Source organism: Zootoca vivipara, chromosome 10, assembly GCF_965207765.1.
Source record: "Zootoca vivipara chromosome 10, rZooViv2.hap1.1, whole genome shotgun sequence".
NCBI classification, from domain to species: domain Eukaryota; kingdom Metazoa; phylum Chordata; class Lepidosauria; order Squamata; family Lacertidae; genus Zootoca; species Zootoca vivipara.
Window position 1 is genome coordinate 58325904 of NC_142593.1, and position 26174 is coordinate 58352077.

General features: G+C 43.6%; 1 protein-coding gene across 1 annotated transcript in view; it reads left to right on the forward strand.

Annotated features, from left to right (window-relative positions):
• The window catches only part of CELF4 (CUGBP Elav-like family member 4), a 710986-nt gene that overhangs the window by 102250 nt on the left and 582562 nt on the right, over positions 1 to 26174 (forward strand). The window contains exon 2 of the mRNA XM_088652806.1: positions 5558 to 5640. Within this exon, the coding sequence (XP_088508932.1) occupies positions 5558 to 5640 (83 nt within the window). The remainder of the gene's footprint in view (positions 1 to 5557; positions 5641 to 26174) is intronic.

Here is a 26174-nt window from a genome sequence, read left to right on the forward strand (position 1 = left end):
CATTATGCCTTTTCCATTGTGTTCCAACCCTCAAAACTCTTTAGGGATTGATTATAGGGGTTGGTGTGACCTTTGCTGCAATTATTATCCATCTGTGTTCTGTGCAATTATTATTTATGTTGTCGAATCCCCTGGTGGTGAAATTAAAATAGAGCAGAGATAGAAGGTTTTTCCCCCACCCCGCCTTTCCTCCCTTCTCCAGCTCCTAGATATTTTTTCTTCTTCACTTTAACAACCTAGCCCTCCCAGGAGAGCACTTGATATATCCTCATGTTTCCTAGAGACTGTGGTTCGATAGGATGACAGGTAATTACTGGTTGGGAGTTTCCAGATGTGTATGTTCTAGCTGAAAGAGTTGTCCAGTGTGGTGGGAAGTGAGATGTTTGGAGAGGTCCCCCCCTTTTTATTTGCCAAGCTCACAGCTGTGCTTGGGGTGTTGGCTAACTCAAGATGCTCTCTCAAAGTCTTCCTCTTAAAAGAGCCAGAATAACACACAGGGGGTTGCCCCATCCAGAGAGCTTTCTGTAGCTTGGGAAGATGGGAAGCTGCCTTATACCATGAGAGACAGTGTGGTGTAGTGGTTGGAGTGCTGGACTAAGGACTGGGAGACCAGGGTTCAAATCCCTACTCAGCCATGAAGCTCACTGGGTGACCTTGGGCCAATCACTGCTTCTCAGCCTAACATAACCCAGGGGGTTGTTTTGAGGATAAAACACTACCATCTCGAACTCCTTGGGGAAAAGGTGGGATAGAAATATAATATGCCAAGTCAGACTGTTGATCTGTCTAGCTCAGTATTGTCTACACTGACCAACAGTGGCTCTCTGGGGGTTCAGGCAGGAGTTTCTCCCAGCCCAACCTGGAGGTGCCTGGGATTGAGTCTGGAACCTCCTGCATGCAAAGCAGATGTTCTGCCACTGAGCTATGACCCTTCAGAGATGGATCTGCAGCATATAGCTTCAAGTCATTGAACAGGCCCTGTGGCCTTCCTGATTCCGCCATGGAAAGTTTGAACTCTGCCAGGCTCTAGACCAAAGATGGAGAACTGCAAACCCAGTGGTCAAAATTGACCCCCCAAGCCTCTCTGCCTAACCCTCTGGACTCTACCCCCACACGACAGCCATTCTCCCTGAGCCATGTTCCTCCCTGGCTATGCTTTGCAGCCTCCTTGAGTGTTCTTGGCTTTCTTTAGACACATTCTTGTACTCCAGCAATGGAGAGGGCTATCGATGGCCACTAGCCCTGGTGGCAATGATCTGTCTCCACAGTTGGAGACAGCAATGCTTCAATATCAGTTGCTGGGAAACCACAGAAAGGGAGAGGGCTCTTGTGCTTGGATCCTGCTTGTGGGTTTCCCACTGAGGCAAAGAGCAGGATGCTGGAGTGGATGGGCCATTGGCCTGATCCAGGAGGTTCTTCTCAGCCAACTGAATCCATGGAATCCACCCTCACTTCAGTGTGATCCTTTCACACACACACTCAGGCCTTGGGGGCCCTTTGTCCTTTGAGCTCCCAAAGCAAGAGGGAGATTTTCATCCCAGCTCCTCCCTCCCAATAACTCATCCTGCTCTGAATGGATCTCAGAAGTGGGGATGCTGTTTTTATAATGAAAGGAGGAGTTTGCCACCTGCAACATCTGAATTACGGCCACAGTGTGGGAAGCATTGCAGAACTTCATTACTCTCGCCTGTCATGGGGCCATCACCAGAAGAGGAAATATATAGCCACCATTACAGGAGCTTTACACTCTGTAGTTTATCTCTCTAATGGTGTGCTATGATCAGCCTAATTAGACTGTATCAACTACTCCAGGTTTGCTACTGGTGGCAGAGACTCCCCTCATTGTTTGGTCAGCAGAGAGCACTCAGGGCATGATTTAGCACTGAAATTAAATTTTAAGCATAGCTTCCCCTTTGATTACCCACTGACTATCTTTTAAGGAAGTCGTTAGCTTTCTTTCTCTTCCTTCTCTCGCAGCAAGTCCAGTGCCCTTCTGCACGCAGAATATAAATCCACAGGCAGAAGGAATCGCTACACTTGCTGTCATGCCTCCTTTAGGCAGGGTGGTCTGTGCTTGGTGATTGTTTGTGAGGCTGCTGTTGTCGTTTCAAACTAACAAACAATGCAAATATTGAAGAGATGCAGGCCAAATTCTGCACTGAGACAACCTGAACTGAACAAATCATGCAGCTCAAGCAAATGTCAAGGAATCTGCATTTTCAAATAATAATATTTTATTGTTTGGATGAATGCATTTATTAGTGCTAAATCTCCAGTTTCTTACAAGTTCCCCTTCTCTGTGTAAGAGGTTTCCAGAGATGCTGTGCTTGTGTGGGAACCGGGCTTAACTATTCTTCCAACCCTTAGGATTAACCAGGGTTAAATATTCTTAGGATTAACCAGGGTTAACTATTCTTCCAACCCCTTAGCTTCCAATTGCTCTTATGACTGCAGATGTGGAAGAAGGTGAAGTTGGGATTATTCCCAGCCTACAGCACTGGTGCAAAGTTATGCTCTGCTTCTTCCCTGCCTTACCCCAAATGTGCCACTCACATGGGAGGCTTCTTCTTCTTGGGAAGCAGCATTCTCTGCTTCTGTGGTTTCCAGCAGCTGCTACCCAGGAAGCCTTACTGCCTCTGAACATGGAGGCAGAGCATAGCCATCATGGTTAGTAGCCACTGAGAGTACCACCTCCCATGAATTTGTCCAAACCTCTTGTGAAGCCATCCAAGTGGGCCAGCCATCCAAGTTGGCCAGCATTGCCTCCTGTTGGAGCGAGTTCTAGAGTTGACCCATGTGTTCATTGCCCAAATGACATTGCTGACAGATGCTAGATGGGGGACTGTCAGCAAGAGGGCTTTACCCTGTACCACACAAATTATGGTGGTTCCTGCCAAGACCTCCTGGGAGCTGTAACATTCTAATCTATTTGGGGCCAGGCATAGTCTTTAAATCACAAATTGATTTAATTTGCTGTCTACTTTTTATCTTATTTTTTAGGGTGGAATGGATGGGTTGATGATCCTTAAACCACTTGCTATATTGCTTTTAACTGTCTGTCTGTCTGTCTGTCTGTGAATGCTTCTATTAAAGTTTTCTATTTGTGTATACAGCACGCTTTTGGCCTTTCATATTTTGCTTTGATAATGTTCTGGATATTTTGTTAACCATCTTGACTGGCTGAAAGGTGGTGTGCGTAATTTTTATGCCTTAAAAGAAAAGAAAAGAGAATGTAAAAGAGACAGTTGCTTTCATCACTCTAACATTTTGTTTGCATCCAGCCCCTCCCAAAAAGAAAACACTAGGCAAAGGTAGTATAGATGGTTAACCAGGGCCATGACTTTGCTAAGATGTCCCAACAAGGAGATCTGCAATACTCCAGCAGTGGGAAAACACTGATGCAGAAGGTGGCTGTTTACCTCCCCCAGAGTGGTTTCACAATCAAGCCCTCCTCCCAGAGAGCTCTGGGAATTGTAGTTCTGCAAAAGGAGGGTCTCCTAACAACTAGCAGCACCTTTAATGAACTACAGTTCCCAGGTCTATTTAAGGGAAGCAATGGCTGTTTAAAGTGGTTTCATAGTGTTTTAAATGTACATTTCAGATGTGGCCCATATACATTCCATCCTCTTTCTGCACAGCCCCACCTTTAGTCTGTTCTGCCCCATTTTTATGCAGATCTTTAAAGAGAAAAAGCCCACACTTCAGCCACAGTGGCCTACAGATAATTATAAACAAGGAACTCCCTGTCCTCAGGCCTAGCATTCTAAGACACAAAACTAAATCATGACACAAAAGGAAAATGGGTTGGGAGGGAGGAGGAAATAAGCAACCTTGGGTGCAGTTTCTTAAATCAACCACTGCATGAGACAGGCTTTTCCTTTAAAAAATATATAAAAAAGACAAGTGCTGAGTTCTCTGCTCTTCCAGAAAGAGTAAGTGATGCACTGTGAGTTTGAGTCCAAATGGGTGCAAAAGGGTTAATCAGAAAAGCACAGGAGAGCTCTCCCTGCCCCTGGAGTGCAAAGGCAGACCACAGGTGCAATTTCTGCTCCTCTTGTTTCTCACAGCTTTTTGTAAATTTTTCCTGAATTGGGGGTGGGGTGGGGGGGTTTGCTAGCTGCTGTTCCTTCTGGAGCTCCTCCACGTTTGGCTTTAGGGTCCTGACAGAAGTCCAGAGGCCGTACTCCCTTCTTTTATTCCTGCAGCAGTTCTAGCTGGCTAGACCTTCTTTGCCAAATGTGCTGATGAATCAACACAGGCTCAGGTGTGTGTTGGAAGAGCCAGGTGGCTTAACAGAGCAGCCTTCGCTATTGCGAAGACTGGACCCTGCTGCCTCTGCTGTTGCTTTGCCTAAGCATCACCCTGGATCCAACCATTCCCCTTTGAGTGGGTAAGTAGGAGCAGGAGAGCAGCCTCATGGATTCAGGGCATTTCCATTCTCCTTTTCTAAACTTTGTTCCCTCCTGTGTGTCCCAAAGTCATTATGCTTGTTGCTTTTTTCTTCTTTCCTGGAAAGAACATGGTAGAATGCTCTATTGAAATGTGTCTCTCACTTTCTCTGTGTGTGTGTAGTTATAAATGTGGACCAGAGGTTCCCACATTTATTTGGCCTACCGCCCACTTTTCAGAAAAGAAAAGAAAACTCAGTGCCCCCCTAGAAATCTATTTCCCTTAAGTGGACCAACATAAAGATACAGTGACAAATATTTGGGTTGTTTATTTTAAAAATGTATCTATATCTCTACCTATGTCCTATAACAGAGCACTTACAGATCGAACATATAGGAATGGTTTTTCAAAACTGGTGGATTAGGCCCTGGGATTATTCAACCGCCCCCCCCCCCCCCGCCCGGGGTGGTATCGCCCACTTTGGGAAACACTGATGTAGACCCTCCAGAACAGTTTTGTGTGGGCTGGAGGGGAGCTTCTCAGGCAGGAGGCTCACCACAACAAGTGAATGGGTGAGTTTTGACTGATGGGAAAGGAAAAGGGAGGCAGTCAAATGTCAGATAATGAGAAAGACCTTTTTTCTGCTGGTCTAATGAGATGCCCACCAGCTTGCAATCACTGATGATATGAGCATCTACCTGTATACTCAGAAGACCACTGTTGCAGCTCTCCACCTCCTCTGCATGCAGAAGGTCCCAGGTTCAATCCCCAACATCTTCAGGTAGGCCTAGGAAACTTTCATTCCTGAAACCCTGGAGGCCATGCTTCCTACTTTTCCATCTCCTTATTACCCGTCCCTAAAAAACCCCAAAGTGCTGCAGAATGGGATCTCCTTGCTGCCAGAGGAAGGAAAGCTCTGTAGTAGCCATAAGAGTTAAATAGAACCTCCACACTCGGAGGCAGTGGACCTCTGATCTTCTAGTTGCTAGAGGACCAACAGTACGGAAGGATGGCCAGCCTGCCTATGGAATGCAACTCTCTCATTGCAGGCTCCCTGGAGAAAGTTGGCTAGCAGTTGATGGAAAGAGGATGCTGGAGAAGATCAAATGTTTGTCCGATGCTGCAGAGATCATATGCCCTGATGTGTTCTTTTTCTTTTCTTTTTCAGGCTGTGCCTTCCTAACATACTGTGAAAGGGAGTCTGCTCTTAAAGCCCAGAGTGCACTGCACGAACAGAAGACACTGCCAGGGGTGAGTCTGAATTTACCTTTTGCTCGGCACAGTTTTGCAATGTCTTGCTTCCTTTTGGAAGACGGCGATGGAGATCACAGATGACTGGTTGCTTGGGGTGACTTATGGTTTGCGCTGGATGAATGGAAACCAATGCTGATTTATTTAGCCCTGGGAGAGATCAACTCCTTCCCATGCATGGGAGAAATCCAGTAAACTGCACTGGGGCCAGATCTTGCTGGCTTTTTGAAATACTTTCAGAATATGGATATATCTGTGTGGTGACTTTTTTGGGGGGGTGGGGAATGCGCAATGCCTTTACCGACAAAGTTCACTTTCAGAATGGCAGTCTTGACTATTATGTTCTCACACAAAACACAATCCTGATGGTTTGTTGCTTTTGCATGTTGATTAGTTCTGGGAGGTGGGAAGCCAGTTTCCAGGAGGAAAAGGAAGAAATTGGGCGAGAAAGACATGAATGAATCTGGAAAGGGAGGAAATTGGGTTTGAGCAACACCGGCAGGACCAGAAAAGCTAAAATAAATTTAGAGAAGCGCTGGCAAAACCTTTAGGCCTCCATATGGTGGTTGTTCAACTTCAGCTCCCATCAGCTCAGGTCAGCATGGCCAATGATCAAGGTGTTGGGAGTTGGAATCTTTCAACATCTGGTGGACACCATGTTGGCTACCCATGATCTAGAGCAGGCATCCCAAAACTTCGGCCCTCCAGATGTTTTGGACTACAATCCCCATCATCCCTGACCACCGGTCCTGTTAGCTAGGGATCATGGGAGTTGTAGGTAGGGTTGCCAGACTCAATAGAGGACGTGACTTCTGTGCCTTTAATTGCCCTCATCTCTTTTGAGTCTGAAAACCTTAAAGAGAAACCAGCAAACCCTTTGTTTAATTCCCAAGCAAAGGGTCTGCTGGTTTCTCTTTAAGGTTTCCAGACTCAAAAGAGAGCAGGGCAATTAAAGGCACAGAAGTCCTGCCCTCTATTGAGTCTGGCAACCCTAGTTGTAGGCCAAAACATCTGTAGGGCCGCAGTTTGGGGATGCCTGGTCTAGAGGGGCATGTGGCTTAATTAAATAACTGAGGATAGAGTTAGAGACACATCTATGGAAAGGGCTACTATGTTTGTCTGTATATACATAAGAAATTTGAGAAGAAAGATGAGAAGGCAGAAGCAGTCAGTGTGCCTTTGTGTGTATGTGGTTTTCAACATATACCTGTGCATGCTTACCACAAAGTTGATCCCACTGTTATCAATGGGACTTACTCCCAGGCAAGTATGCAAAGGATTGCAGCCTCAGGGTGCAATTTCAAAGTCTCGCCTACCAGCGTTTGCAAAGCATAGAGATGAAAAGGAATCTTGCATACATTTTGGAAATTATTTCCAAATTAGAAATTTAGATTTGGTATTTGAAGCTGGCACCTTGGTTAAGAGACCACTAGGGATCCCATGTGTGGGTATAATAAATGCAGAGGATTTAAGAAGAAAAAAAGAGAAAGAAATCAAAATATGGAATTTAAAGGGGTCAAGAACTGACAAGGTTGGAGTTGTGTAAGCTTTTTCACACAATTGAGTTTTTTATACAATAAATAAAATAAAAAATAAGCTTTAAAAATAACTTTCATCATCAATACTTGCATCCTGACATTTGTATGCTTTGTTGCTATTACCTGAAGCGCTACACTTTATTTTAAATTCTTGCAGATTTCTGGTTTGACAATTTGTGTTTGTTGCTCCCTATTTTTTGAGTCTCATGTTCCAGTTTAACCTTGCCCCCGGCAACTTTCTGTCAACACAGATACTTTGTCCACCAGCCCTCAAGACAGTTAATATGGCTAGGCATTTCCACCATCCCATAATTTTCTCAGCTCTCCAGTTCTCTGTGATAAACTAAACCGCCGTGATATGCCAGCACTGTTCATGCAGTCTTTATGGTCAACAACATGTTACAGCTAAATATTTTGTATGCAATAGATACCTTTGCATAACCCTTTGAAATGAATTTTCCTCCTACTTGGCTTAGCTCCAGCCTTCATGGTGTGAGTGAGTGTCGGAAGTGGCTCCAGTGTTGTTGCTGTTTTTGACGTTGCTAACAAATGGTTTCTTACTATTTTCTTCTCTTTGGCAATCTCTGCTTCAGTTTCAAGAGACAGGTGTTGGGTGTTTTCCTTCCTTTTTTTTACTTAAAAAAAGAGGTATGTCATGTGCTTGATCACGTGACCAAAACAAAGGCCTCATGACCAAAGTGACACGTTCAGCTCATGGCCAGAAATGTTGTGTATTGGACAAAGCATTTGTTTTGCAGCTGGTGATGATATTTTTGGTCATGCTGTATATTGTTGGTTTTGGTCACGTGACCAAGAACATGGTGATGAGATCTTCACATTTTGACAAGAAGTAGGTCTGACCTACTGCTTTCCCATATGGCCACATACTGTGTTAGTTAGGTCCACTAAAGTTTAACGGTATTGTTTTCATAGCCTGCTAGAAAGGGCATTCTATGCTCTTTTAAAATGTGTTTTGTGCGTGTGTGTGTGTGCTATTGGGTGGTTGTTTTTATTTTTATTATGTATTTTGTGGTTTTATATCTTGATTTTATTTTGTGAACTGCCCTGAGACCTCCGGGTATAGGGCGGTATATAAATGCAAATAATAATAATAATAATAATAATAATAATAATAATAATGGAAGAAGAAAGTTTTCTGTTCGGGCATTCCTACCCAGAAAAGTAATTTTAGCACACAGTTTATTCTGTGAACCGCCCTGAGACTCCCGAGTATAGGGCGGTATATAAATTCAATAAACAACAATAATAAGTAATATAGTTTCATTATGTATACTTGTTTTAAAACTGCTGATTTCATTTATATTTTGACTTTTCCGTCGACTCATTTTAACACACACACAAGCACCTCTGCTGAATATTTTGTGGTGTTTTATGTAAACTGCTTAGAGGTGTCCATTGATTAGAGTGGCATATGAATCTGGTTAAGTAAATAAAAGAGAGGCAGGAATGTAATTATCAACCCAGGAACTGGATGGAAGGGGCAAAAAAGAGGGGAAGAAGCAACTCATCCAATAGCTCATTGACTGAAGGTTCTACTTTTTTCCATTTTTCCCAAGTAAGTGATTCAGCACCTGTCCTTTCACTGGAGCTCAAAGCCTGAATCAAGGCATTAAAAAAAACCAAACTAATCTGCACATGAATGCAAATGCATGGCAGTGTGGCTCACCTTGGCCTCTGTACATGGGAGCTGGGCCTTGCCTTCCGGCTGCCTATGTTTGTGTTTTTGCACAGCTATTACTGCTGTAATATTCTACTGCAATCATTTCCAGGCCGTGCTTTGCAAAGTGACAGGAATATGTTTTGTGTATTTCCGCATGATATGTGGGGGGTATAAAGTCAGCTGCTGGAGTCATTGCATGACTTCTGAGGTTCTGTAAGTATGGATTTGACACATTTTTTATGATACTTTCAGGAGAGGGAGGGTTCTCTTTAAAAAAAGGGTGAGGAGGGAGGAAGAGAGAGAGGGTGGGGAAAGAGAAGAGTGGGATATATTTTGCGGCAAGTTGAGCCAAATGCAAAACATTGAATCTCCTTCCCTTTGTGTCAGCGGTTTGGACAGTCACAGAGGCGGAGCAAAACTCTTGCCAAGTCTGGGCACTTTCAGATCTGTAACACTGTTTGCTGGTGGTTGTTTATGTTTTTTTGCATATAATAGAATAGCGGGATGATGAAGTATATTAGTTCTTTAATAATTTATAGAAATGCTTTGATGTTGCAGTAATTACATTAAAGGTCACATATCAAAGGTAATTTGGGTGAGCAGCTGTGATGGTTTCTCAAAAGCAATCAATACTGATGTCCGTGGTGCTGATTTCACCAAGGGGCCTCCAGATTAAAGGAAGCTTATTACCAGCCAGACATACACAGGGGAAATCAAGAACAGATTGAGGAGAAGCTTTGCTCTCTTCCCCCACCTACAATTAACACTGTTCCCCCTTAATCTGTGCTAATCCTTCATACGGGGGACAACCACCGGCATTTTCAGACAAATTAGGTGAGTGGTCTGTTTGATGGAGGGGAGGGAGGGGGTGGGAAGCAGGACTTTAAATTGAGCCAACCATAGTGTGGATTTTCACCTGGATTTTGTGTGTGTGTGCTTTGTGAGAGATTCAAATACATGCCATGCTCAGGGTGGCTTGCAACATGGGGAAAAAAAATACATAACTGCGACATCCCAAAAGTAGTCATGAAAATAAATAAACATTTTAAAATAAGCAAACTGAGCAATTTCCGCAAAAATCAAAAGATCTAAAATAAAAATAAACCAACAACAGCAACCACCTAAAAAGTCCTAAACCAGGCGTACCCAAACTGCGGCCCTCCAGATGTTTTGGCCTACAACTCCCATGATTCCTAGCTAAAAGGACCAGTGGTTGGGGAAGATGCGAATTGTAGTCCAAAACATCTGGAGGGGTGAAGTTTGGGGATGCCTGTCCTAAACCATAACCCAGTCCAAGATTCCATTCAGCAGGACAGGTGGGGAAAGGCCTGCAAAACAGGGAGTGATAAAAATCTGCAATGGGAAAAAGAAGTACCATATCAGAATTGCAACCCCGTGATCTAGGAGGGGGGAAGCAAATGTAATCTAGACCGTAACGACGCGGGAGACATGAGAAAAATGTTTCTACAGATTTGGTTCAATATTTACTATTCCACCAACCCCTCCCTGTCTCACGTTGGCTCCCCTAGGAAATGAAATTTAGGGTGGGAATATAATTATCCTCATAATTGTAATATTATGTTAATTGTTAACAATTAGTATTATATTATTGGGGTACGTGCACACACGCGCACACACGCGCGCGCACACACACACACACACAGAGACAGACAGACACAGTCATCATTCCAATTCTAAATTGCAATCCAGGCAACTTCCCCCTTTCTCCCTCCTCCCCCTTCTGAGGTTAATGTCAGAGGATAATGTTGTGAAATGTAATTACACTATCAAGATCAGCTTTTATTTATGATCCGAATAAACTGAGCTCATGTCTAATAAGCACAGTGGTATATTTTTTCTCTCTTCGCCCTCCCCGCCCCCTCCCGGCAACTTTTCATCTTCTTTGCTAAGAGGGAGCAGGTCATATGGTAGACGGGGCTGCCTCTTTGCATTACCTCACCAGATCACTACTAAGGCTCCAGAGGAGAAATAAGGGAAGCAGGGAAGCTAGCAAACTGTTAACTTCAGCAGTTTAGGTGGCTTTCCAGATGCCAGGTTCCATTAAAATCCATGCCTCGGAGAGAAAGGAGAGGGCATGTGAGAAACGTCTTAAGTGTTGTGTTTGATTTCTTCTTGGCAAGTTATGGAAAACTGGGATTTGCTTGAGAGTGTAACAGTATCCCGTAGATAAGTAATCCTACAGATAATCATGCATCCTGCCGCTGAAGTACTATAGCAGGGAAATGATGTTGCTAATAGAGCTGGCACAAAATAGTCTTCTTAGTTTCATCTTCAATTTTGCTATTGCGGACAAGCCCCTTGGTATTCTACTGTGCTTCCAACTGCTCCCTCTCCCTCAAAATCTAGTTTTTGTCTCCATCCTGGACCTAGGAAGAAGGATGCACAAGTCATCCAAGGCTTTATTTTAAAGAATAAAATAAAAAAGAGGCCCGCTTTTTAAATGCCCCTTTAAAGTGTGTTTTTTGGTGGGGGGGTTGTTGTTTTTGTTTTTATTATGTATTTTGTGGTTTTATATCTTGATTTTTATTCTGTGAAGTGCCCTGAGACCCCCGGGTATAGGGCGGTGTATAAATTAAACCAATCATCTGAAGGCTAAAAGTTCCACATACACCAGGTTCTTAGGGGAAGTTTGGGTCTCTGGATGATACAAATTGGGCAGTTGTAGCTTGCTACTAAGCTTCATCGTGCATAATGTCTCTCCTGCTCAACTGTCAAGGCCAGAGGCCAAAGAAAAAGAGGCATTGAAAGAGCACTTTGAATAAAAGTCACACAACCTTTCTTCAAGAGCAACTGGACTTATTTGTTCAAAGGATACTTAAACTGGTCTTGCATACTATCTCAGATACTTTCTAAGAACCAAATAAGCTTTCCTTGAAGAACAGGTGTGTGACTTGGGATATGCCAATCAATTACACTCACCACGTCTTGTTGATTTCACCTCCATTTATCTTTACAGGTCTGGGAGGATCACATGATTTCATATTTCCCATATCATCTTCTTGTCTGAATGAATGAATGAATGAATCATTATTTGTGCCAGCCATCGGCCATAGAAATAAAACAACAATACAATATACAAAGAATGGGAGGGAAGTCGATTATATAAAATATATTTTAGGGTTTTGAATCAATCATCAAATAGTGGACCTTATTCTAATTGTCCCAGCTAAAAACCTCGCAACCATTGCTGTCACCTGCTCATCTTGATCTGCCAAGAGAAAGGACACCGTGGTAGTGGTTGGGTGACCCAAAATGGACAATAAAAGAGGGGTGATAATCTCATTCCTCAAGTCTTTATAAAAAGTGCAGGCCAGAAGGGCATGCGCCACCGATTTGATACTGTCATCTCCACAGGGACATAAGAGTTTTTAATGTGGAATCTCTTTGTTTGTTTTAACTAGCATGGCAAGGAATAGTGATTGTGATCAGCCTTTCCTCAATTTGTTTTCTGTGTTCATTTATGATTTCTTTGGGGGAAGTGGGCACTTCAATGTGAGATTCTGCAAACTTTGCCTGGAAGTGGTTCAATCCTGCCCGAGCTATAGGATCTGATTTAGCAGGGTGTGTAGCTCTGTTCTTAGTAGAACTCTTGGATGTCCTCCTCCTACCGCTGCTGTTTCTGCAGCCATGCCCTCCTCATGTCAGTTGTAGTTGGGTCAGCAACAGCATATGAGCAAAAGACTCAATTGGCTCACTGAATCTGCTGAACGCACACAAACCATTTGCTATGCCCTTAAGACTCTTTTTTGAAGGGAAACTGATCTAATTGTTCCCTAGAGAGAATCTTGCCTCTTTTTTTTCTAAAGTTAAAATAAAACACAAATAATAAGAAAGATGAAAAGGTATTGGGCTTGGGGGGAGGGAGAGACAGATTTAAGGGGGAAATGGGAATGAAAGGCCTGGAGAAACTATTTTGCTTTGCAAAATATTGGGGCAACAGCAGCACTCTGGTTCCATTGGAAAAAGGGTTGCACCTCTGTTTCAGAGGATCTGCTTTGCATGCAGAAGGTATCTCCACGAGGGCCTGGAAATACCCCCTGTTTGAAACTGTGGAGATCTGCTGCTAGTCAATTTGAGCTAGATGGACTAGTGATTTGTCTCGGTGTAAGGGAGCTTCCTTTGTTTCTATCAGTTCATAAGTTCCCCACAAATTTGCCAACCAAACAATAAGCAATGGAATAAAATCTGGGCAAAATGAAGGTGGCGAGGGGGCATGGGAGAAGCTGTTTCTCATTACAAGGCTCCTTCTTCTTCTTCTTCTAGTCAGTTTGACAGTATTTCAAAGCTTGCCAGCTAAGATGAAACACCTGAGTCCTATCTCTTTTGTAAACATTAAAAGTTCCATTTCACTAGGTAAAGATTGGCTGCTCCCATCCCCATGCCAACAACCTCTGGAATGCAAAGAGAATTCAGTCTCTCTGTTCCAGGTGAAAGAATTTTAGAGTGAGGAGTTGACACAAGTGCTCAGGTTTTAGGACAGGTGTGTGTCTAAGAGAGAGGAAGGATGCTTGAGGAATTTGATGTCTATGAATTCCAATGCAAGCTGACCTGATCTGCACCTCCCAAGCTAATGTGCATATTGTAATGCAATTATCCTTCAGATTTTGCACTTCTCTGAATTCTTCAATATGGCTTTCACCTCAGAGAATGAACGGAAATGTATTTTGGGATGAAATGCATTTTAAAAAAAGCATTCATGGGGATAACGGTGTTAAAATACATATTTACAAATCATTGTGCAGATTTTTAAATAAATAAATGCATTGCATTTAAATGCAAAAAAACCCAGAGAGAGCAGACTTATGAATGAAAACATTAAAAAGTTGGTGGAGGCTGAAAATAGCCTAATCTGTCCATCCATTATAACATCTGGTGTTCTTACAGCACATCTCACACTCCATCTTATCTTAGGCCTCCCCTTCATCGTCACATCTTGCCAGGCTTTGGGGAGTGGAAACTGTGGCATGGCATTTTATCAAGAAGGCATGCATGCTTAATAGTCAGCAAATGGGACTGAAGGTCTGGTGCCTATTGGTAGGGCTAAAGACTGGGAGCCCCAAAGAAGGCAGAAGCAGGGCTAATGATAGGCAGAGGTGGCTAATTATAGTAGGAACGGGGAACCTTTGGCCCTCCAGATGTTGTTTGACTTCATCAGCCCTACACAACATGACCAATGACTAAGGATTTTATTAGTTGCAGTGCAGGGGAAACTGGATAACTTAAGGTTCACCATTTCCGACTTGCAGTTTTGTTGCCAGTTCCCACCCCACCCCCGTTGGGTTCTACAGAGGCAAAACTGAAACTAGAGATGAAGAAGCTGCCATTCAGGTCCACTCTCTGGGCTGGTTGTAAGGAAGAAAGTGTGGCTAACAGAAGACCAAGGTGGGCACTGCAGTTCCAAATTCATTCAAATGGACCAGTCACCACTGGCCATGGGAAGAAAAGAGAGGGAGAATATTGTGTGTGTGTGTGTGTGTGAGAGAGAGAGAGAGAGAGAGAGAGAGAGAGAGAGAGCGAAGGATGGGTTCAGCAAGGCTAAGTATCCTTCTTGTTCAGACTTTTGATCAAGTCTAACCAATGGACTTTGTATTAAAACAGACACCCAGAAATGTCTCCTGACTCACTCCAGTCTAACGGTGTGAAGAATTCTGGTGCATGCCAAGCTCTGGCCCAATCCCCTGGTGATGCAGGGAATATGTTGCAGAGCATCGCTGCGTTCTGCTCCACCCTATTTTACTGCCCCACTTTAAACTTCTTGTAAGCTGCATGAAATAGGTAACTGAATCTAGATCTGTTTGTGTTCCAATACATACTCCCATCATTGCATATGCTTCTTTCTCTTAGGACTTCCTGGTCTTCATATGTGGAGTGTGACAGACAAAGTGGTCCTGATTTTTGTGCGCATGTTCTGGGTTTTGTTGAGTGCTGTAAAGGGCTCAGTTTGCCATTCAGAGTGGTGGTTGCACATACGAGGGAAGGTGTGCACACCTGGGAAAATATTGGATAGCCACCTGGGCACTGATGTTTTCCTTTTTCCACTTTTTGAATGCTAGGTAGACTGTCTCTGCAGTAGGAGTCTGAACTTAGTTGACCAGATTGTATTTACAGTGCATATGCTAATTGGGTTGACATATTGATGGATCAGAAATCATTACACACACACACACACACACACACACACACACACACACACACACACACACAGCTGCAGCTAGAAAATGCACACAATTGTAATTCTGAAATTCACATCCATATGATCTCATTCCACCAGGGAGGCAATGAGGAGCAAACTCAATTATTCTGCAGCAAATTTCAGCTCCTGAAAAAACACAGGAGCTTCCCTAGTCTGATCTCTGAACCACTACCAGTGGTGGACCTTGAGGTCTAATTTCAGTGACGCCGTGTGCGGCCCCAAAATTTAGAACCCTCTGCCTCTCACACTCCATTTAAAATAATAGTTGCAGCGCCGCCCAGTGTGAACGAACCGACTACGCTCCCATAAATTTACCTGTCACCACTGAATCTAACCAGAGAAAGACTATCTAGATCAGGCATCCCCAAACTTCAGCCCTCCAGATGTTTTGGACTACAATTCCCATCTTCCCTGACCACTGGTCCTGTTAGCTAGGGATCATGGGAGTTGTAGGCCAAAAATATCTGGAGGGCCGCAGTTTGGGGATCCCTGATCTAGATCATCCACTGGAAGAGCATTCGATGTCTAAAGCCATATGTGGATATTGAGCATTGATTTCATCATCCAGTCAGAGAGATATCAAACTGTTTCTCAGGGCAAGGCATCTGCCAAAAAAATATCTCAGCAGAACCAATTTGTTATCATGGCTAATGTGCATAATAAGTACTGTTTGCAGGAGTTGAGTTTTGCCTTGCAATATTTTTTAACTGGAGAAGGATGGTTAAGAATTCCCCCAAGTCCTGGCCATTTGATTGCAAATTAAAAATCAGATTACAGAGGTTACAATCTCTCCATCTCCTTCTGTCTCTCTCTCTTCTAACACCTTTTTCATTTGGTTCTCAAAGGACAATTTCCATGGTGTTCAAGCAAAGCCTGTCATCGGGTCTTCATTTGCTTTATGTGTTATTCAATGACAACTTTTCTATTCTTGACGGGTCTGGCAGAGGCGGATCAATCTAATTTTATGTACAACTGTAAAGATGAATGATAAGTAGAAAGGAACCCGGCAAGAACAAGCTGAATAAATTATAAAGGGCAATTCATGACAGGGACAGGGGGTCCTGGGAGACAATGATATGATAACAGAAACCAAAGCAGAATTTATGATTGAGTTAGTTAGCGTGTACTGAGCCTCTTAATTCTTCAGGATAGCTTTTACAACTTTTTGTGATTGGAACAATCAAAGTATTTCATTTTAAAGAGGTGCCGTATATTTGGCACTTGGTCTTCTGTGTATTTGTGGTCGGCGCATATCTGAGCATAGCTCACAGTTCCCAGAGGTTACCCAACTTTCAGGGCTGAGCCATGCGTGGCTCTCAGAGGGGAGTGGGGAGCCAATGGTTAGAACAGAAGACTGCAGGAAAGTAGATGCAGCACATATCAATCAATCGATTGATTGATTGATTGATTGCAGCATATAGTTAAACTAGGGAACTCACTCCACAGGAAGATGGGGTTATTTGATGGCCACTAACCGTGACGGCTAAGTTTGGCCCTCCACAGTTAGAGGCAGCACTGCTTCTGAATCTCAGTTTCTGGAAGCCACAGGAGGGGAGAGAGCTCTTGAGCTCAGATCCTGATTGCGGGTGTCCTCACAGGCATCTGGTTGGCCACTGTGAGAAAGAGGATGCTGGACCAGATGGGCCCAGGGTGAGTGGGCAGAGTCATTCTAGAGCCTGAAAATATTTTGCTGCCCTTGAAGTTCCTCCAAGCTCCAACTCTTCCAGCTCCCACCACAAGGGGCAGTGGTGCACAGAACCAAGGGCTCTTCTTTGAATAGATGATGATGATGATAAAAATAAATGATGATGATGCCTCTTGTGGGGAAAAAAACACCCTCTTTCTGGGCTCCAAACTTTTATGTCACCTTTTAGAAATAGCTGCATCCCCCCCCCTTAATTATTTATATGAATTTGAAAACATGTGCTAGTTACAGGTAGGTAGCCATGTTGGTCTGAGTCGAAGCAAAATAAAAAAAATCCTTCAGTAGCACCTTAAAGACCAACTAAGTTTATATTTTGATATGAGCTTTCGTGTGCATGCACACTTCTTCAGATACACACTGAAAACTTCATCACTGAAAACATGTGATTTGGCAGCAATTTGCCAGTACTGTTAGCAAGGGATCATTTTTGTCCCCACCAACTTCCTTCTTCATAAGGAGAGCACTAGTTCTGTGAACACAAGAACACAAACTCTGTAGAGTCAAGCTGTATGAGACCAAGAGACACATAAAGACCAGCATTTTCTTTGGAGCTGTGGTAATCCCCATGCCACAGGGAAACCGTGTTGGCCGTGTTCTGCCTCCACTGTCAGAAGCTATATGCCTCTCCGTATTGGTTGCCTGGAAACACAAGCGGGGAAGATGCTGTTTTACTCAGGGCCTGCTTATGGGCTTCCCATTGGGGCATCTGCTTGGCTCTCGTAAGGAAAGCATTCTAGACTAGATGTGTCTTTCACCTGATTCAGCTGGGCTTTCATCATGTCCTTAATGGGGAAGGCGAAAGAATGCTTTGCCAAGTGAACTGAGTCCGGGTGGAAAGATATTTTAAAATACTTAAAATATTACTTCTCTGTGCCATGTTGGTGTTTGGTTCTGATGTTTTGTGGTCTCAGTTTGTATGCTAATATTTGTGACGGATGGTCTTTCCTGAATTATGGATTGTGTAATATTTTATTCCTGTTGGTTTCCATTGTGTCGTGCCCTTAAGTAAGTAAGTAAGTAAGTAAGTAAGTAAGTAAGTAAGTAAGTAAGTAAGTAAACAGAGAGGAGAGCAAAATGGAAGGGGGCCCCACGAGAAGCTGTCTGATATTGAGTCGGACAATGGGCCCATCTACATCAGTTGACTAGCAGCAACTCTCCAGGGTTTTCTGATTGGGGAAATCCTGTTCCCACAGGAAACCCCAATGAGAAGCCTGCAAGCAAGACCTCAGTGCAACACCACACTGCCAACCCGTGATCCCTTGCAACCGGTGTTTAGAAGCATAGCCATCACATCTAGTAGTCGTTGATAGTCTGATAGTAGTTGATAGTTGATAGTAGTCCATGGATACTGTATGTATAACTCAAAAACCATTGTCCATGACCACAGATTGGAAAAGTTTCCCCAGTCCTGCTTAAAAGGGTGATGAAGTCTAAGTGCATCTAGTTCTGCAATTCAAGGTGAGCGGTCCAGGCCCAGTTATCAGGAGAACAGTTCTTCCACGGGTGACTTTGCAGTCTGTCTTTGTAATGGATGGTGGTCCTTAAAAGGCCCCTTCCTCTCGGCTGCTGCTATTGGCAGCCTCCCCGGTGATCTCAGATCTTTCTGATTAGTTTCTGTAAGTACAAGGACGAAATTAAGCTGAACCAATTTGTCAGAGAAGAAACATGTACATTTAACTATTTCTCTGTAATGAGAAGCTTCGGGTTTCTCGTGCCCCGTTCCCCCACAAGAATACCAGGAAGTGTAGGAGACTTTCAAACTATGGAAGATTGAGATTTTGCAAAGGATTTAAAGCCATGTCTGTTATCTTTACAACAACTCTGTGGGCTAAAGGGATATCATTATCCCCATATCACAGAAAGAAAGGTTTGGAACAAGGAATAAGACTGCATTGTCATATTCTTGCTAGGGGTAAGGTTCAGACTGGAGATTTTTAGGGCCTGTGAGGCACCGGCTTGGTTTGTGAAGGATAATTTTCAAATGCAGGGCTTTATTATTATTTTTTAAGCTCTTACAGAAACTCCATTCATTTCTTGCAGTGGACGTGCTGCAGGATTGGGCCACAAACCTGCTGTGCTGTAGGAACATAGGAAGCGGCCTTATTATACCAATTCAGAACATAGGTCCATCAGCATTGTTGACACTGTCAGGCAGTGGCTCTCCAGGGTTTCAGAGAGGGGCTGGAGATGCCAGAGAGTGAACCTGCATGCAAAGAAGATGGTCAACCTCTGAGCTGTGGCAGTTTTTCTCCTCTGGCTTTTGTGGCCTTAACCTGTTTATTTGAGTCCGTGTGTGTCTCTGGTTCATTGTATCCATCTCATTCCATTTGTGAGATGCTCTTGAAGCAGAGAGTGAAAGAGACTCCAAATTCACAATCTAGTATTGTTACTTCTAGGGTTGTCAGGCACGGCTGATGCTTTTTCCTAGCTGAGCAGTTTCCGCACTCTGTCTAAGTCGAGGGGTGTTATATAGCAGGGAACATCAGTACCATCAGTGAGGCAACATCAACAGAGGACATCGCTGATTAAAAACTCACACTTTGAATCTGAGTTGAGTGCATTAATTACACTGATTAATGATTAAGGGCCTCAGCCCAGGTATTAATGTCAGGGCTATTTCAGTGTTTCTCCACAAAGTTTCCCTTTTAGGGAGAAGGCTAAAAGAATGCCTTCCTTCCATCCAGTACAGCTTACAGGTCCTGTACTGGTAGAGTTATCCCTTCATCAATTTAAGTGCAAAATCACTTCAGGTTAGTTAGTCTGGTCTAGAAGAACCTAACAGAGATTTAAAAATGGATTTTTCAGTCTTTATGTGTTTCTTGATGCTCATGTTCCATGGTTTATTATAACTGCATTTGTCACATCCATCCTCCGTCAGACTTCTCTCTTACCCCAGTTTTCCCCTCCCTCCATCATCAGTGACTCCTGCCTAAAGATTCCATGGATGGATGTATAACTCACACCTTGCAATCCACAAATAGGATTTGCTTCCTGTCCAGCAGAGCTGAGGAACTTATTTCAGGAACTGAGTGCAATTTGGATCCATTGCTCCACCTATTGTTGCCTCTGGCCCCTGCCCACCAATGGCCCCAGAATGTTGCCATTGGTGGGCAGGGGCCAGAGGCAACAATAGGCGGAGCAATGGATCTGAATTGCACTCAGTTCCTGATATCTGTTCAGGAACCTGCTTAGTTTTTCAGGACCCGGGAGAGCACCCAGGTGAGAGAGACATAGATTCTCCAAGGGCCTTGGCTCACCTAAGTTGTTCCGTAGCAAAACCCTGCCCCTTAGCTGAGAATTAGCAGGAATGAAAAGAGGCAGAGGAATCACTGGGAATGAGGAATCATGAGCCAGTGAAGGTGATATTCTTGCTCCTTAAGTAAAGGGTCTGAACTAGAACTGAGATAAAGGTTCTCATAAAATAATTTTCAGCTCTCTTTTTTTTGGGGGGGGGTATTAAAATTGGGAGAAAATATGCCATTATAATTTTGGGGTAGGTGGGTGCCCCCCCCCGAAGGTTAGAGTGGAGGCAGAATTCACCACTGTTATCATATACAACATCTTCCTATAGTCCTCTGGGTGTCAACCACCAGTCCCCTAGGGTGGTGTAGGTCTTCACCCCTATTTTCACAGCCTGGAAATGGGAAGGGGGGTCTGCTTTGTGGTCCTAATTTTAGGCACTGAGGTCTTCTGCTGGGTGCCTTGAAAAGAGCTTTCTCTCTCAAGCTGGTTCCAGCTCTGCAGAAGAATTCTGCTGACCAGTCTCCTGTAAAACCCTCCAGACCATGGTCTGTGGCATCTAAAGATGGGTGAATAGGAGAAGATGCCTGAACAGTGGAAGGCATTGGGTTTGTTTGTTGCTGAAAGGCAGCTAGCCTTGTAGCCAGGGCGTGGGGGAGCTGGCAAGGCTGTTCACAACTCAACCAAGCAAGACTCTGTTTCTTGGACAATTTCCCCCTCCGTAATTGCATTTGGGCCTAGGATTCTTCCTGCAGGACTTGGAGTGCAGAGCACTCCAGCCCCTGTTATTAGTTTACACAATAAATGAAGCCCATTAGAACAGGATAATCAGAGCTCCAAGAAGGCCACCTCACTCCTTATCTGAGGAGGATATGTTAAGCCTGGGGAGTTATTAATCATCTTTCTCTCTGCAGATAGCTGGAGATTAAGAGCTCAATTTAACCTCTTTCCTCCTCATTCTTTTGCATGCTGCTCCTTGGCGCCACAGCCGCCCCTTTTTTATCCCAGAAGCTGAGACCTTTGCATCATAGAATGGTATGGTTGGAAGGGACCCCTTCCCGTGAGGGCCATCTATTCCACCCCCCTGCAGTGCAGAAATCACAACTAAAGAATCGCTGAAAGATGACCATTCAACCTCTGTTTAAAAACCTCCAAGGAAGGAGTGTCTGTCACTTGCCAAGGTAGTCCATTCCACTGCCAAACAGCTCTTACTGTCAGAAAGCTCTTCTTATTCTTATCTGTAAGCAGCCTAGAGTTCCTGTCAGGGAAAAAGACAAAGCATAAATAAATAAATAAAAAATCAGTGCTATTTTTTCTAGAGAAAAGAGGTGCCGAACTCACCATGAAAACCTCCCTCACTCTCATTCTCTTAGAATGGCAGTGGCGCCCACCTGAGAGGTGCCAGAACTGAGTTCTGGTGAGTTCTAGCCAAGAAAATGTCCTGAATATAATAATGGTTGGCATCCATCTGTCTTGTGAGGCAAAGGAGGAGGGCACCTTTGGGGGTGAACTGTTGGAAGCTTACAGGTGAACTGTTGTGGGGGGAAGAAGAAGAAGAAGAAGAAGAAGAAGAAGAAGAAGAAGAAGAAGAAGAAGAAGAAGAAGAAGAAGAATTTTATTATTTATGCCCTGCCCATCTGCCTAGGTTGCCCCAACCACTCTGGGCAGCTCCCAAAGTACATACGAACGTAATAAAGCATCAAACATTTTAAAAAAAATGTGGATAATGATATGGGAAAGACATGGTTTGTTGCAGCTAGGGCAGATGAAGGCATCCAGTTGTGCCACTGCAGATGTTGATGTCTATGTCTATGGTGCTGATTGTTCATCAATACAACACGTGCTTCCATTTAAGAGGCTCCAGGTTGAGTCTCCAATTAAATGAATATTTATAAAAGAGACTTAGAAAGATCTCTTCAGGAGACCTTGGGGAACTTTTGTCAGTCTGAGTTGACATCAGAGTGTGCTCAACATACCAATGGTCTGACTCAATGTGTAAGAATGGATTTATCTGTCAGTTTCAGTCTCCCTTCATTTTCTCCTGTTCCTAACCTTAAATTCAGTGTGCCACTTCCTGCACCAATTTCATTTTTTAAATACTCTGCATGGAAATCTTTATCAATGTTGGTGTGCATTTATTTATTTATAACCTTATTTATCTACTGCTATTCATTTAGGGGCAAAAAAACCAGAGCGGTTTACAACAATTGTACATAAAGCCATACAACAAAAGCCATGCAAAGGGTTAAAAATAGAAATAAACTCATGGAAAGTTGCATTCTTAATTGCCTGCATAAGCCTCGCAAAATAGAAATGTTTTCTCCTAATACTGTACACTAATTTTTGCAAGTAATTTTCACCAATATAATGCAGTCGTGCACATTGTTTTCACCAATGTATGGGCGTTTTGTGCGGGGGGTGGGGTTGTTGTTTTTGCTCTGTGCATACTTTATGGTTCCAAGAAATGTGCATTTAGGTAGGCTCACGTTAAAATATGAGCCCAAAACAACTTTCCCCCCGCATCCCGAAATATAAGGGAGTGTCTTATGTTCAGTTGGAGAAATGGCTTCTTGCATACATGGAAAATGCCATTTCATCCCCTCCAAGGGCGATGCTTTTTCTTGCTTCTGCCTGAAACACAGTTACACTTACTGGCTGCTCTCTTTTGACGCATCACACCTGAATCTCCCCCACCCCCTCCTGCTTTCCTTCCTTTAAGTTCCAAAGTCTAGTTACATTCCTTCCCACATTTCAGGTGCCGGCTCAGATCAAAGCCCTCGCAGGATCAAATAGCCTGCCTTATGCAATCCTTACAGTTACAAACAAGATCTTCACTTGACAGAAACACACTTCTCAGCTGCGGTTTCTGCAACCCATCAGGCTTGGTTCAGGGGATGCTTTTGATTTCCCAATGAAACTTCCTCCCCACCCACCCCCACCCCTCTTTCCTTCACTCAGTTACTATCCCCTGATGCCAGCCACCAAAAAGAAAAGAAAAGTGGGGGGGGGGGAGAGAACCCACAGAATGTGCTTTTGCTGGAGAATGAGGAGGAAATGTGAGGAATAAATTTCAGCTCGATGACTTTGGTGGCAGACGTTTGTCTTTTATAAGTTCCTGTTTCTTGCATTCTTTAGCAAACAGCCAACATCTTTGAAGCCCATGTGCAAAACAGGAACTAGATAGGATCATGTCTAAGGAGGAATGGATGGAATCGTGGTTTATGTCAATTTGTTTGCATGTGTTCTTTCCTAATTAACTGCTCCCATAATTTGGAACTCCCCCCCCCCCCGAGAAACTAAACTGGCTCCTTCCTTGCTGTCCTTCCACTGGCAGGGATACAGACAGAAGTTTCAGAGGGTAAATATAAATGTTCTTGGTTTATTCAAAGGGCATCCTCTCTGAGGATGAAGGCAAAATACAAATTAGTCATTTCTTACTGACTTTTTTCATCTCACATCACGGCAAAAAAAATCACACAAGCTGACCTCCCTTTTGATCCCTAAAGTAATGAAATACGTAATCAGACCACGTTTTCACATGCAGCCTTCAGACCGTCCCAGACTGATGTTCCCAAACAAATTCCTGGGTACCGGATCTTTATGAAGGAGGTTGGTTCTTACAGGCTTGAAGCCAGCTGTCAGTTAGATCAGTTGCAAGGAAGCATCCTATTGTAAAATGAATGGAATATCTAAAACACAGATCTGTATATGACAGGATCTGTCTCCTGAGAAATCTCTATGTGGGACAAGAAGCTACAGTTAGAACTGGATATGGAACAACTGACTGGTTCAAAATTGGGAAAGGAGTACAACAAGGTTGTATATTGTCTCCCTGCTTATTTAACTTATATGCAGAATTCATCATGTGAAAGGCTGGACTAGATGAATCCCAAGCCGGAATTAAGATTACCGGAAGAAATATCAACAACCTCAGATATGCAGATGACACAACCTTGATGGCAGAAAGTGAGGAGGAATTAAAGAACCTTTAAATGAGGGTGAAAGAGGAGAGCACAAAATATGGTCTGAAGCTCAACATCAAAAAAGAAAAGAAAAAGATCGTGGTCGCTGGTCCCATCACCTCCTGGCAAATAGAAGGGTAAGAAATGGAGGCAGTGAGAGATTTTACTTTCTTGGGCTCCTTGATCACTGCAGATGGTGACAGCAGTCACAAAATTAAAAGACGCCTGCTTCTTGGGAGAAAAGCAATGACAAACCTCTTAAAAAGCAGAGACATCACCTTGCCGACAAAGGTCCGTATAGTTAAAGCTATGGTTTTCCCAGTAGTGATGTATGGAAGTGAGAGCTGGACCATAAAGAAGGCTGATTGCCGAAGAATTGATGCTTTTGAATTATGGTGCTGGAGGAGACTCTTGAGAGTCCCATGGATTGCAAGAAGATCAAACCTATCCATTCTTAAGGAAATCAGCCCTGAGTGCTCACTGGAAGGACAGATTGTGAAGCTGAGGCTCCAATACTTTGGCCACCTCATGAAAAGAGAAGACTCCCTGGAAAAGACCCTGATGTTGGGAAAGATGGAGGGCACTAGGAGAAGGGGACGACAGAGGACGAGATGGCTGGACAGTGTTCTTGAAGCAACGAACATGAGTTTGACCAAACTGCGGGAGGCAGTGGAAGACAGGAGTGCCTGGTGTGCTCTGGTCCATGGGGTCATGAAGAGTCGGACACGACTAAACGACTAAACAACAACAACAACAAATCATACTGTGAATTTACAGCCAGCGTTCAACAGTGAGCTGCTCACCAGAAGAGGTGGAGAAATGCAGGGGAGAAAAACTCTTGAATACACCCATTCATGTTATGAGTTTTGCAAAAGTCAAGAGTGATTCTGCATTGTGATTAATTCTAATCTAGATGCAATCCCTTTATAAGAGTTAACAGCTCCCATAGAGAAACAGTGGGCTTCTGAAGTCCACCTCTATATTCAACTGGGCCCAACAGTGAAACACAGTAAAGTCATTAAGCTACAGATGATGATGAAGAAGAAAAGTTTGGATTTGATATCCCGCTTTATCACTACCCTAGGGAGTCTCAAAGCGGCTCACAATCTCCTTTCCCGTCCTCCCCCACAACAGACATCCTGTGAGGTGAGTGTGGCTGAGAGACTTCAGAGAAGTGTGACTAGCCCAAGGTCACCCAGCAGCTGCATGTGGAGGAGCGGAGACGTGAACCCAGTTCCACAGATTACGAGTCTACCGCTCTTAACCACTACACCACACTGGCTGTCTGTAATCTCTCTGTAGTAATTTGTGTTATGTGTACTTCCTGAAACAAAATACAGCTTCGTTTGAAATTCACATTTTCCCCAGATTTTCTGGTGCAATCAAAGGATGTATCCATTCAAAGGATGAGTACAAAAATACATACCTTACTCGCACACAAAAATACGTGCATGTTCATGAAAATAGCATGCAAAAATTCATTCTGTTTCAAAAATGCATATCACCAGGCTCTATTGTGTAGAAAATGCATATATTGGAAGAAATGTGCATGAAGATGCATATTTCCATGCACACACACACACACGACAACTGATGTGGAAATGGGCCAAAATCTGAATGTAGGACTTGAAAAATGAGAATGTAAGAGGAACTTATATTGGCAGATCCATCCATCAGTACAGACAGCTTGACAGTTTAGTGCAGCTGAGCATGTAGGATGGTGTGGGAGAAGTAGGTCAGAGGCATTTGGGGCCATTGGAGTAGGGAACAGAAATTTTGTAGCATTTCAAATGCAACACCAATACTTAGCACTGTACAGGGTTTGTCATATTCATTGCCTCAGTTAGTAGCATGTGGTAGGTCAGTATTATTATCCTCAATGCGGCTGAGGTAGATTGCCTCGGGCATTTTTTGACTCCTCTACCTTAGCCTCCTTCTCATGACGTTAAAGAAACTCCTCCCTCTAGTTATGTCTGCACTCCCCAAAGCCCTTGCTCCCAACTTCCCACAGACAATTGGTTGGCCACTACTAGAAGAGGATGCTAGACTAGATGGTACATTGTTTGGATCCATCAAGTCTCTTCCTATGTTCTCACAAAACAATAAAACACCAGCAAAATCGTATAAGAAAATATGAAAAACAAAAAGCATATTGATAAAACTGTGAAGCATCAGTATCAGTAGAAATTGCCCG